Source organism: Tyto alba, unplaced genomic scaffold (assembly GCF_018691265.1).
Source record: "Tyto alba isolate M040663 unplaced genomic scaffold, T.alba_DEE_v4.0 Super-Scaffold_7, whole genome shotgun sequence".
In the NCBI taxonomy this organism is placed as follows: domain Eukaryota; kingdom Metazoa; phylum Chordata; class Aves; order Strigiformes; family Tytonidae; genus Tyto; species Tyto alba.
This window is the reverse complement of record NW_024881328.1, coordinates 14,694,891-14,709,478: the sequence shown is the minus strand read 5'-3', so window position 1 is coordinate 14,709,478 and position 14,588 is coordinate 14,694,891. Positions and strand designations below refer to the sequence as shown.

Here is a 14,588-nt window from a genome sequence, read left to right as displayed (position 1 = left end):
ACCTTAAATTCCAAAAGCACATGATCAGTTTAATAAATTTATGGAGCTGTGTATGAAACTTCTGCTTAATATAATAAAAGGTCAGACTGGATATCTGTAACAAAAATACCCAAAGCTTTTCAGTGTCAGGGTTTGTGTGTTATTTTATTATTATGTAAATTGCTGAGTGCAGTAACAGAGAGCTGCTTTGCCTGCAAAATAGGCTGCTTTCACTGCCATTGTCTAAGCATTCATAAGGAAATTCAAAGCTGACTGGGCAAATATAAAGCAATGAAGTTTTTGCCCAAGGCTTGATTGTTAGTTCTCACAATTCATTATGCTAATATATTATAGTACTTGCATTGCTGTTTCTAAAATGCTCATTTAAGTAACTTTTCAAATCTTTTCTCAAGTTTGTATGTTCGGTAGGAATTTATTTGTGTTTGTTGACATGTATGTACAGACATCTAATCAAACATAAGATCCCATCTTTTTCTTTTATCAGAATGACTTCTTTTGTGTCTCTACGCATGTTTTCTGTTCCTTTGATATTCAGTTTAAAAGTCTCAGGAGTAATTGTTTGCAGGAAAATACATAACTCTCTTGCCCTTCACTTAAAAGGCTGAATAATCTGTGCTGACCAGGCTTGAATGAATAAATACATAAGCAGTTAAAAAGCTCTGGGTGACCTTTGTAAGTCAGCATCTAAATAATTTATAACAGTCCTAAATTCATTTTTCAGATTTTGGCAACCATATTTTTCTCTTTATCCGCAAAAATGAATATAGAAAAGCTGCTTATCCTGAAAAATAAAATAGAAGGATATGCTCTTTTTTACTACCACTTGCATTGAAAAGTGTTAAGAAATATTATTTTTATTTGCTAATGTGTTTTGAACATGAGATTCTTCAGACATCAGATAGTGAATAATTAGTACCTTTCCTTTAACACTCCATGAAAAAAAAAAAAATCTGAAAGTTGAAATTAAGCAAAAACATACAGAAAAACACTGTTAGGATCTTTTTCAAATATATTGTTTTTATACACTGACAAAAAATTATTTCAATATTTTGTTTTCTAAGAAAATTGACTAAACTTTTAAAAACTGAAATGGAAAATGTGTGAGTTTTCAAAGTGAAATGTTCCATTTCCTACTCAGTTTTCATGCTTTTTGAAAGAGGTTCATCCTATATTTGAAATCAATGTAGAAAATTGTGATAGGATTTTTTGATTTTATTTGAAAGCATGTATCTGGGATCTGCCTTTCTTTAATTCCATGGAAACAAATTATACGCTGTGGATTTTGATGTGTGCCTTAGGTTTTCTAGCTTGCAGCAACTTGAAATGTTATGCTGTCTCATAATGAGAGTCTTACCCTTCCACCGGTTTACTGTGGCTAGACCAGTTAAATACAGTAGGAGTACTTACATGGTTACCCATGCTTTTTAGAAGGATGTTATGCTATGAGTTACCGCTACAACTTGCTGATAATGAAAGAGGCAGTGTCCTGTTTCTGGATCCTGGGAATGTACTCCCTCCCCACGCGGTGGTCAACCCTGTAATGAACCAATTCACCTTGCTGAACCAGCAGAGCGCTACCCAGGCTTATCCAAAAAGTCAGTGTATTTTTGCTTTCTTGGTCAACTGCCGTAGGCCAAGGGAGGAGCACCAGAGTGCTTCAAGGAAGGAGCCACTGGTGTGGGTAAAAAAAAGAATGGAGGCACCCAATTTTGGTGGTAGTGCTTCCTTTAGATATAGCTGTAACTTGTAACTTCATACTTGCTGTTTTTTTAATTTGCCATTAGTATCAGTGAGCTGTTGTCGTAAGTCATTAAATTACTTAATAATACCTTTTAATGTGGTTCCTGGAGAGGAAGGCATGTATCCTTGCTGGTATTTAGAAACTGGCATTCAAACTAAGTTAATGGGAACTATGTGCTAACTGACCTTTTGGGTGTCTGAAAATGTTCTTCTTAGTTCTTAAATATAAAGCCATATAATTGAAGATGAATCATATATTTATGTAATACAAATTATACAGTTAAGCTTTTATTCCAAAAGGACTAATAAAGGAAATTATCTATATTATACATAAACACAGAGAACATTTTCATTAATCTACAATAGAGTGCTTGCAGATCTAAAACAGAAATAGAACATTCTGCTATTTCATCTTCAGTAATGGTGTTATAACTCAACTAAAAAATGCATGCAATGAATGCCACTTTTACAGGTGTTTTAGAGCTGCGCATGTTTCAAGGGGAAATATGTTCAAGATGGGGAGAAAACAGTGTTAACTTGAAATGTATATGTACACTTTTGAATTGAAAAGTTAAATTTTAACACACTGTCATCTCCAGTGGGCTTTTCAGATAAATGCAGGGGGACAGTTGAGTTGTCTTCAACTTGCACTTCTCCTATTTTTATATCAAAAGCCAGAAACTAGTGTGGGTGCACTTTATTATGCTGCTTGTGTCTGTTTTTAAGATTTAAATTGCAGACATTTAAGATGCAAACTAATAGATTTTTTAACTGAGGAAAACATATTAAGTAACATACCTATTTTGGAATTCCTTTTCTTTAAGCAAGAGTGCAGAGTATAAATACAGTTAATTTTATAGTATTCCAATATAAAGTGGGTTAAGAGTGTTAAAACCATTAAAAAAAAAAAAATCACGTGTACTTAAGGTGAACTTACTGGTTTTGTATATAGTTGCTTATCAAGGAAAAAGCTGTAACATGTCCAAACATACACTTCGAATATATTCCCCCACAGTACACTTTTGAGATTCTAAAAATACATACAGATATTCAGCTCTCAAACTCCTGCATTTCTTTAGCATTTTCAGTTTATTTGGAGCCCTGAAAGAACTGTCAATATCTCATGATCATTCCACTTCATACTTCTATTTTGGTATTTAGATCTCAAGAGACTCCTATAGATGGGCAGCCTCCTGCATTACCACCCAAACAATTTAAAAAGAACAGTTGGAACCAAATTCATCATTCACAGTCACAGCAAGAACTGGATAACCATATTAATGAAACATTTGATGTTCCTGCATCACCTGAAAAATCCACAGTAAGTTTTTGAGTCCCGTTTAACCATTCTGCTTTTTATCAGAATGATAATGCTACTTCTCATGAGCTCTGTTCTGATGCATTTCAGAGAGTTGTTGGGCTTGTGTATTGCATTGCAGCTTTTCCATTATACACACTGTCTCTTTGCTACCTCCCACTATTTTTATCCCCTGCTGGAGTAGTCCATTGTCAGTTGTCATCCAGTGACCACATTGGGATGGGTATGCAGACATTTTTAACATTGGCTTTTCAGTGCATGCAGAAATTTCCAACTAACCTCTTTGAGAAGTCTTTTACCATCGATTTTAAAGAAGACATTGCAGACACTACCACTGGCGTTTCATCTAGCTTTTATCAAAAAGCTGAAACTGAAAGTGCCTGCCAGCTTCTAGAGCAGCTTTGTCAGGAGAGGCTTCTTGAATCTGTGGTTGCATTTCTCATCAGAATTTCCAAGAAAGAGACTCTACCAAGAGACCTGTGACAACAAATGTAAAAATCAGAGCAAAAGTTCTTTTTCCACATGTAAGCACATGCTAGATGAGTAAGCTAGTCAGTTGATTATTGTCTGACCGAGGTGAGATATCACTAACCGTTTTTGTGATTTTTGTCCTTAAAGAACTTTTCAAATGGTTCTTGGTTTTATACTGATGTAGGATAAGAAACATTTTGCAGGATGGGAAAACTGTTTAACATCCAGATGTAGCAAGTACTGTATAAACATTTTAGCCAACCTCAAACATTCAAAATTATGAGTCAGCTCCCAAAATCGATATTTTAGAAATGCCTTTGGTTTATTTTTATTTGTGTTCTGAACTCTAAGCCTACGGTGTTTCTCTCAGGCCTTATTACAAACTTAAGATTCCCATAAAGCCCATATTTAATTTCATAGCTGGTGTTTTAATGAAACATGCAAAAATGAAGCTTGTAAATTTATGAGCATTTTGGGAATGTTGTAAGAAATTTTGCTTTAATTAAATGATGAAACAGAATTTTTAACAGCTTTGTCTTCTGCAAGGGCTTACCTGAGTCATCTTAAAGTACTGTTCTGTTTTGAAAGATAACACTACTCATGAAATTTTTCTGCTCTTTATTGAGTTATCTTTACCAAATTGACAAAAATAACTTTCACTTTTTTTTTAACTCCCTTTAGTTCTGCAAAACCAACACAGCTGCATGAGAATGAGATTCTTTTTTTGCTGTGCATTGTCAATGTGGTTGTTTGCTGTGGTCCAATGAGCTGCATTTATGCAGCCTCACATAGGGCAATACACTGTTGTAATTGAAGATCTAATTTGGTCTACTGATGGCTTTTTATTTTGGGTATTAGAAGAAGGAACAGAGCATGACTCTGAAATTCTGTGAAATTGTAAATTTAGGATTTGGAATGTGTTTTGGTGTTTTTTTTTTTTTTTTGGTTGGTTTTTTTTTTTTTTTTTTTTTTTTCAAAATTGCTTTTCTGACTACAAGGCGCTTCAGGTTCCTTTACGACAAGTCTCTTCTCCTGCTGCATCTCACATTTTAAGGAAAACCTGTCACCTTTTCGACTTCATTTAGCTATTGAATTTCCTTCATCTGTTGTATGTATGGAGAGTATTTAGAAAGGTAGTAGGACAGGTATGGGAATTACAAGTTTTTACTCTATCTGCAATCCCTGAATTTCTAGTCTGAGAATGTCCCAAAGTATTTGAAAACGGGTGTGGCCTGGAGTCCCTTCAGTCAAACAGGTTAATACACAGTGCTCTCTTCAAGTTTTTCATTATAAACTGCTGCTCAAAATAGCCTCTTAAAGCAGGAAATTATTATTCCCTTTCTGCCTGGGGAATGAAATGGCCCAAACGTTGCCAAACGCTGCAGATGAGCACTTAATGGTTCTTCATTCTGCCCAGGAACCAGAGTCTGGTCTCTCATGCCAGTGAACATAGAATGATTTGCATAGGATCAGGCTTTCTAAGCTCCCTTCCATCTCATTAGCATATCGTAACGCTGTTACTTTCCTCTCCCAAATTTTTTCATTTTTTTTTTACTAAGAATGTGTTTGGGGGCTTTGGTTTTGTTTTAACCAAGAGCTTTAAAACACCTGAAATTGAGTTAACTTTTTATGAGCCAAGTTGATCAGACTTCTTTTACCTATTAAACCTGTGGATTTTGAAGTTTCTTACATATAGAACTGTCTGTTTCAGTAAGTTTTTTTGTTTTCTTCCCTTCGGAATATGTTTTATTCTTTGGCTGTAATTGGTAACATTGATAACTTGAAACAAATTTCTTTAATAATACTTCACCTCTTCCCCACAGAAACTATAGAAATACTAGCTAATGTTCAGTCTGTGAAATAAATATTGATGGGAACAAACTAAAAATCACTTCAATAGCACTAACTTGATTTTTCCAGATTAAAACAATATCTAGTATTCCTCTGTTTATTGTTAATTCCTTTAACAGTGTTGTTGTGAATGGAATGAAACCAGAAAGAAAGCAGCTGAAATTGTCAGAGCATGGTCAGTGCAGTGCATGTGTCACACCTTATACTCTACTACACTGGAAAGGGAATAGGGGATATGGAACCAAGATTTTGTTGCCAAACTTGTCCTTGCTTACAACTGTCATATTGCTGTTACAAAAGTATACCTTCAACTACCTTATTTTTCTTCATACTACATTCTTACTACAGGCTTTTCACTACTGTCTTAATTAAAATTAAGGAGTTTCAATTTAGTAAACTGTTTTTCTTAAGACTGCTTAAAGCACATTAGTCTTTTCTAATACTGCTTCTTACTTTGAACATGCTTTGACAGAACACACTTTTAACTTAGTTATATCCAAGACTTTTCAATGTGTAACTTTTCCCTTCTGTGCAAAACTCAAGACATCTGCACTATTACTTGATGTTTTCTTAGGTCTAGTAGCAATTACTTGATGAGGAAACTTCAAAATTATTGCATACAATATCCTCAAATCTAACTATGAACAAAATATATATTAATATAATACAATTTTTGTTTACTAGCCAAATGGTGGTGTCCCCCATGACAATCTTGTTATGATCAGAATGAAACCAGACGAAAATGGAAGGTTTGGCTTCAATGTAAAGGTAAGAGTACATCTATTCCCTTCACGTCTATTAAGACTTTTTTTCTGACATTTGTCATTTATTACTAATTTAATTTGTTTTTAAAGGGTGGATACGATCAGAAGATGCCAGTAATAGTGTCCAGGGTAGCTCCAGGAACACCTGTAAGTTATCAAAAAAGCAAATTTCATAGGAATATCTGTGTATCTTGAAGTATGTATTTGAAACTGTAAATTATTTCACAGCTGCCTATGAAAAATAATTTGTGCTATAACATTATCATAACAAAGTAAATTATGTGCAGTAAGAATTTGATGGGGCTATGTAACATATTTTTTCGAAGTTCTTCAATCCTCAAAAATATTTTTTTCTTACTGAAACAAAGTTTAACTCCTGAAAATGACAGGGTGTTACAGATGCTCAGTATGCACTGTTTCTTGAGCTGTGCCATCCTAAAAATACATTTACTTTATTACTTTTTTTAAATATAGGCATTCATATAATTTCACAGAAATTATATATTGAAAGAGTCTTTTAGTATGTTAAAAATAACTAAAATAGCAAATCTCTTATTTTAGTGACAGATGTAGCTGAATAAAGCCAAGATTTAGATTAAAATCAAACATCATGAATCATTCATCAGGTCTGATTGTCTGTTGTTACTGGGTTTTAGTGACTATCAATAGTATCTTCAAAGTAGGCACAATATTTTGTCAGTTGATTGCCAAAAATACTGACCTGGTATTCAGCCGACTGGAGTCAGCTCTGTTTATACATTTTAGAGTAGAGTGAACCATTTATTTGCTAGCATTTAAGTAGTACATCTTTCTAATTTTTTGACTATTTGAAACTACAGACGTGTTTGCCAAGAGCATTGTTCTTGTCCCTGTTAATTATTGTATCTGAAATATTTAATAACATAAATAATTTTGGCTGAATGCTTTAAACATCCAGTCTCTAGGGAGAAGATATTAGGTGATGGCATGTGCTCTTTCTTTTCTGCAATAATGTTTCGACTATGATTGTAATAATGATTTATATTACCTGACGCTTCTCTGTGGGATTACTGGGATCTGTGCATTGTCTTCAGTCCTTGTCTTACTCTTGTTATTAGAGTTGTGATATTTCACACCTGAAGCTTTTAAGCCTGTGGAATTGGTTTGGACAAGGCTTTGGGATGTTACTCCCTTCCCTTCAAAGATAAGAACATCCTTTTTTAATTGCTTGTAAAAAATGTGATTCAAATAGGGGAGCTTTCTTCTTCAGCCAGCAACAGCTGCTGAAAGACATGTTACAATGACAGTCACCTCCCAGTTGCAAATTGATTTTTTTCATGTCAATGGCACTGTCTAATGTATTGTGTAACATTTAAATTTATCATTTGAATACAATGCAGCAACCATAGCAACTAGACTGTTAGGATTCAAGTCCCCAAGTATGGTTACTTTAAATTGCTATTTTAAGGTGAGAAATTGGAAATGGCTTGTTTTACATTTTTTTTTTTTTTTCTCCACCTTGCAGGCTGATCTCTGTGTCCCTCGTTTGAATGAAGGGGACCAGGTTGTACTGATTAATGGCAGGGATATAGCAGAACATACCCATGATCAAGTTGTTATGTTTATTAAAGCTAGCTGTGAGAGACACTCAGGGGAACTTGTGCTCCTAGTTCGACCCAATGGTGAGTGATTTGTACATAATAATAAAGAAATAAATGCATACCTTGCTTTCATTTTCTAACTTCCATTTCGTGCCCTGAGATGGAATGCTTAACTTCTTTGTCAGAAAACTCCCTTCCTTGAAAAGGAGTTGGAACAACACAATGTATTGTACAAATCTTGATCAATCCCTTACTCTAAGGAGCTATGCATAACTAAGTGTTGAAAATTAATAGAAAAGTCAGAGATCAAATATTTCTAACAGAGATCTAATTTGAATTTTATTCTCAGTCTCATTGATAAAAACATCCAGAAAGCTATATGAATATTGAATGCAGTTTCTGAGGTTGCTCTTATTCCCTTAAGGAAAATAAAAATGAAACACAAACAAAAAACCTCTCACCAAACACCTAGTGTTTGGATGACTTTGGATGTAGATATATGCAAAATCCTTCCATATGTTTTTAAAACAGTCCAGAATGACTGATTACATCTCTACTTGAGGAGGCTTAATAGAAGAAAGTGCTAAAAATGCAAACTAAATAACAGCTTATGCAATATATTCATGAAATATACTGTTGGAGCATTGCCAGTAGATAGTCACTGGATTTAATTCTGCTGCACATCCCAATTATAATACAGTTGCAGAGGAAAAAGCAAAATGAAAAATAATGATTTTTAATAAAAATAATTGAAATTACTCTAGGAGAGTACCTCAGCCACCTTATAAACAATTTTTTCTTCACTCACTTACTTGCACTCCCTACTTACTTGTGCTCTCATTCTGTGTGTAAGTTATCTTGGAGCTTTTGTGCTTGCACTGTTTTTCAGATAAAATTGTTAGGTTTTTTTACAAATTTACAAAAAGAGTTTCCCCTTGTGTGTTGATTATCTGCATATTCTGGATAAAAGTGTTTGAGTTGAAGTGAGGAGTTGCCAGTTTCCTCCTTCATGGTTATGGGATATTTAAAAACAGGCTTTCAAACAGCATATGTCTCTATTATGTTTAGTAGAAGATGCATATTATTTTTCAGTTTATTCTATAGGCAGGGCACATGTATGGCATTGGTAACATTATAATGGCATATATTAATGCCATTTTCTCAGGTGGTCTGCACATCGTGCCCAAATAACTAAAGCCTAAAATCAGTTCAAAGTGGATTAAAAATTAAAATGTAAATACAACTATAATGGCTTCAGAGGCATGATGTATATGAGAATCTGAGATTAGGGAGTTACATCAGACAAGGTAGGATATAACTGAGTTTTGATCAAAATTTTAGCAGTCAGTGATGTGCTTTCACTTAAAATTACTATTGAACAAAAGAAAATAGTTTTGTCATGGATTTGAATGATTTAATTAAAGCTAACTGCTCTTGCTGATGGGGACTAAAATCAGTGTGTTAATAAATGTGGATTCTTCTATGGGATAAATACTTGTCTTTTTTGCCATTTTAAATAAATGATTTAGAGTTAACTTCACTTGCCGAGCAGCATGTTCAGTCAGAGTGTTCATACCTTTGTTTGTTATAGCTGTCTATGATGTTGTGGAAGAGAAGCTGGAGAGTGAGCCTGACTTCCAGTACATCCCTGAGAAATCTCCACTTGATGGTGTCCATCAAGATGACAATGCTCTGAGGGAATCCATGATTCAGCTAGCAGAGGGGCTTATCACTGGAACTGTTTTGGCTCAGTTTGATGTGAGTGTCATGTTGCTTGTAGCTGCATGCAAGTTCCAAGTCTTTTGGGATAGTAATTATTTTAAGCAGACCAGATTTCAGTTAAATTTTGGTAGAGTCAGCATGTTCTAGAAAAATAATTCTCTTAAAAGAAAAATAACCAAGAAATTCAATCTTGTATGTGTAAACTTATGGCATAAAATAATGCTAATACTAGTTTTTAGTGTTTGTTATAAATAGCTTTATTGATTACTTAGAGCTTTTGGTGGTTATCAGGGAGCTATGCTAATAAAATATTTTCATAGACACGAAGACTGAAAAATAAATACCAAAATATGTGTTCTGTACTCAGACCTTCATTCCCTGTCTAAGTTACTGTAGAAACTGAATGACAGCAGAGCTGTTGACATTTGAAGGACAGTCTCAATGAGGGAAAGTAAAATTCCCAATGGAAAATACAACCCTAATCTTAAGGGTTACAACCCTGATCTTAAGGGTTAATGTAACAATGTCTTTTATAAATAGCTTATTTTTTGATGACATATTTTGAAAGAACAGTGCACTTCCTACAAGGTCCTAAGAAGTTGATAGCTATAGTCTTTCTTTAGCACTAACTTGTGTCTTGATGATATTCCATCTTTAATGCTAGAGATCAAGTGAATTCTGAGAATTCCTCACCAAATGGAGACCTAGCATTATGTATTACAACATATATTTATAAAATATACACTATTCTCTAAGAACTTTGATAAAATTTACTGTTATATACAGAAAGAAAAGAATTTCTCAGTGATTTAAAATTCCTCCATAGCCATACATTTTCAGTCTCCCAAACAGGTTCAATGTTTAAAAATTTTTAAGGTGCTTTTTATTGAACCTGGATCATTTCACTAATACTGGTTGCAGCACAAGGGTTGTGGCAGTTCATGGCAAAGGCATGAGAGGGCAGGAACCTCTCAAAGAAGATTTTGTGCAGGAAAAGCACGAGGTAGCACAGGATTCGCTCCACAGTTACTGAAGTATGGAAGGACATCTGAAAATAAATTTAAAAAAAAAAAAAAAAGGTGAAACAACTGCAGTGCAGGTAGATGCCTACGCACAACATAATATGCTTGCTCTGAATCACCATGTGGAATGTCAGTATCAGTCAATTCCCTTCCCAGTGTGAAATACTGACTTTTCTCTGGATCAGTATTCTTATGGAAGCTTGAAATTTAACGCTTTTCTTTCAACAGATTATGATGATGTCTTGATTATTTTCAGTGATCCCACAGCATAACTAAATTCATAGTGCTTTCTTTTGAAAAGTATTTTCATGTGTGTTGAAGGTACTGTTGTTCAGTTCATGTTCTAAAAAGTACCTCTATGCAAATAATATACTAACAGGTCTTTTGCATATATTATGATCTGACCATTGGTTTTGTCTTTTAGCAATTGTATAGGAAAAAGCCTGGAATGACAATGTCTTGTGCCAGATTACCTCAAAACATTTCCAAAAATAGATACAGAGACATTTCGCCTTGTAAGTATGTTTGTTTGTATATTTGTTCTAAAAGTATATTACTGTGGTTAGTGAATAAGTAACATCTTTCTAAAAATTTTTTCAGATGATGCTACACGGGTTATTTTAAAAAGTAATGAAGATTACATCAATGCAAATTATATAAATGTGAGTAGTATTTTTCAAAAGAGCTTCTGACATTAAGTAATTTTACAGTTTTTCAATGGAGAAGTTAATTTTAAAAAAACCCACAACATTTTCATAAATCTAGCTTAGACTAGAATGGCTGATAAAGCTGTAGTCAGATGGTTTGAAAAAATTTACTCTGTATATACTTAATTGCTAATGCTTTGTGGCAGGTGTTTCTATAAATTAAACCAAGAAAACCACTACCAGAGGAATTCTTTCTTTGTTTCTGATCACTAATGTGGCAGTAGTGTTCAATATCAGTAAAGTTTAATCTGGCAGCACTTTCTTTCTTTATTTTTTTTTTTTTCATTGTCAGTAACAACAAAATTACAGCTACTTTTCCTTTCAGGAACAGAAAACAGAGATTAAATTGAATTCCAAGATCAGTATTTTAGAAGCTACTGTCAGAAACACACACAGCGTTAAATATTTGCACCTGAATTATTTGTCAACGTGGTCTATCATTTCTTTCTTTAGTCATTAATCTTGATTATGGCAACTAAATAACTGTCAGTTAATATTTGAAGTGTATTTGGATCTTTGTAATATTTGTGCATGTGAAGCACTTTGAAGAATTTTCATCCGTGCTAATCCATATGTACTAATTTATAATAAAATTGATATAGTTGATACTTTTTTAGTTTATTGGTTACTAACCACTAAACGTTTGATGCCTGACTTACATTTCCTGTAAGAATTAAAATTATTACTTTGTCTTGTCTTAGATGGAAATCCCTTCTTCCACAATAATAAACCAGTACATTGCTTGTCAAGGTCCATTACCGAACACTTGTCCTGATTTTTGGCAGATGACTTGGGAACAAGGCTCATCAATGGTTGTAATGTTAACGACTCAAGTTGAACGAGGCAGAGTAAGTAAAAGATTTCCTTAAATACTACTTGCATAATCTTCTAAAAATCTGTTGGTGATTAGCCTTTAAAAGATATAGGCTAAAAAGGAGTATACTGTTATGACATATAATATGACAAGGGGTAATGGTATTAAACTGAGAGTAGATTTAGACTAGTTACAAGGAAGACATTTTTAACGGTAAGGATGGTGAAACACTGGAACGTGTTGCCCAGAGAGCTGATAGATGCCTCATCTCTGGAAACATTCAAGGCCAGGTTGGACAAGGCTGTGAGCAACCTCATCTATTTGAAGATGTCCCTTCTTATTGCAGGAGGGTTGGACTGGATGACCTTTAAAGGTTCCTTCCAACCGAAACTATTCTATGACTTTTTTTTCCACAAGGGCAGTGCATCCCTAGTACTGTTACAATGACAAATCTTACATTTTAAGCCTTTTAATACTGGTAACGTAGCTAACATTTAAACTTTGTTCAGTTCTGAAATACATTGAAGTCTTCACATATTTCTTAAAATATTTTTAGGCTTCTTTGTTTCGTTCTTTATAATAAGTAAAAAGCAACTAGAATTCACCTTAATAGGATTTTTTTCTCTAAACTTAAAATGAAGGAACTTGAAGTTTAATCAGTTTTTGTAGATTAGTTCTTTGATATGTAGAGAGATTAATTTTTTAAGTCAGCCTAGCACAGCTTTGTAGTCTTAAGTTCCCATTCCTGGATGGCTGTCTTTAAGAGAATCCTTGATAAGCTTGAAATTAAAAATTTTTCGTAAAATGCTCTTCTGTGGTGAGAAACATTTGTTTAATCATATGAAAGAATTATTGTCCTTTAAGTCATTTCCATACAAAAATGTCTAGAAATAGAGTACTGGTAATAAAGTAATTAGAGTTATAAATTACTTTATATAAATTGTGTATGGTGCTGTAAAAGGCCTCCAGTGTATTTTGTGGTTTGTTTGGTTTGTTTTTTGTTTGTTTGTTTGTTTTTTTTTTTTTTTTCTTTTAAAGCTATAATTTCTCCTTAAGAGCTTTGTTTATTATGCAGCTTTGCCCTTTGGAGACAGGCAAAACAGTCAAATCTGGCCATACACACAGTGTAATTTTGGAGTTACTGGGTTTTTAGTCTGGAGCATTCACAGTAGCACTGGGTGATTGAGTGTGTGGACAGAAGTGAGTCTGGAATAATAGTTTAATGGAATTTCTCCACATTCAGGATTTCTTTTGAAGATGGATTTGTAGTAGGTTGTGAGTGTTCTGATCAACTCAGAACTGCAGTTCAGTTGTCTGTATATGTTCTAACTTTTTAATAACCATATATTTGCTGGGAGGTCAGGCCTCTGAATATAATTACAATAACTGAAGGGGAGTTGCGGCATTTTTAAACCATTTTTTAGTGACTCAATGTTAGCATGATGCTGCCTGCTCCCAAACAAACATGATTAGAGGGAATTTCAGTACAAGTGCCCTTTTAATTTGAGTTTTCTTTGCAGATCTGCTAAGAACAGACTTGCAATAGCAGTTCTCTGAGGTTCCCCCACCCCTTCAATAATGATATTTGTGGAGTTCTTTGGAGAGCTGCTTAATAATGGAATAAAAGGACTTATCTGTCTTATACCCATAGGCAGACTCCCTGCTCTAAAGCTGATCATGAGGCTACTGACATCACTATCCCACTGCATGCCGGGATGTCTCAGTGGAGCAGGAAGTCTGCAAATCTGGCTGCTCTTAAAGAATCGCCAGGTGGGTTGGAAAAATAAAAGTACACTTGAGCTGAAACGACCTCTGTAATTAGGCGTTTAAGCAATGTATCTGAAAATCTCAGTGTCTGAAGTTTTAATTCACATTTGATGACTTAATCAAGAGTCTTTGAAGTCCACCATCTTCATGCCCCTAATTTCTGCATAAGTTTAGCAACTTTTTTGTTGCCTATCGCCTTTTTTTTGTTTTAATTTGTTCTTTTCCCATATAAATGTGCTTTGAGAAGATTAGAATAGGATTTTGGAGATCAGCAATGTTTATGAAGCAACATCTTTGTCACTCAAGTGTTAAGATGGAATACTTATACTTTTAAATTGTAATGAAAGTTAAAACCATCCATCTGAAGTTAAACTCACCTCAAGAGCTGGTGCATGTGTCCTCTTGCAAAGAGAACCAGGAAATCTCTGCGATACCTTATTTTATACACAATAATTAGGCAACACAGTCTATTTGGTAAGTAAATTAATATTGATTACAAAATTATCAAAATAGTCTTTAATGAACAAAGGTATAAGGAACTAGAATTAAAATAATATCCTGTAAATTTAAACACAGGCATCTTTAAAAATGTGTTGACTCTAGGTTAAATGCCATCAGTACTGGCCAGAGCCATCAGGAAGCTCATCATACGGGAATTTCCAGATTACCTGCCATTCAGAAGAAGGAAATCCTGCTTATGTCTTTCGAGAAATGACATTGACTAACCTGGAGGTAAAATCGTCAGATATATTTCTAAGTATTAATCTGAGGCATCTTCACAAACTAGCTAAAACTCACTTGGTCAGACTTTCTTTTCAACTCAGTGGCGTAT

General features: G+C 34.1%; 1 protein-coding gene across 3 annotated transcripts in view; it reads left to right on the top strand.

The window, feature by feature from the left end:
- PTPN4 (protein tyrosine phosphatase non-receptor type 4) overlaps positions 1-14,588 on the top strand; it is a 117,682-nt gene that overhangs the window by 90,955 nt on the left and 12,139 nt on the right. For 2 of the 3 annotated variants that reach the window (XM_042783774.1, XM_042783773.1), the window contains 9 exons: positions 2,902-3,061; positions 6,065-6,148; positions 6,235-6,291; positions 7,649-7,805; positions 9,316-9,482; positions 10,893-10,983; positions 11,069-11,130; positions 11,877-12,023; positions 14,360-14,488. In XM_042783774.1, the coding sequence (XP_042639708.1) occupies positions 2,902-3,061; positions 6,065-6,148; positions 6,235-6,291; positions 7,649-7,805; positions 9,316-9,482; positions 10,893-10,983; positions 11,069-11,130; positions 11,877-12,023; positions 14,360-14,488 (1,054 nt within the window). Of the gene's footprint in view, positions 1-2,901; positions 3,062-6,064; positions 6,149-6,234; positions 6,292-7,648; positions 7,806-9,315; positions 9,483-10,892; positions 10,984-11,068; positions 11,131-11,876; positions 12,024-13,640; positions 13,760-14,359; positions 14,489-14,588 lie in introns of those variants that run through there. The other variant, XR_006164509.1, reaches the window with a different exon arrangement.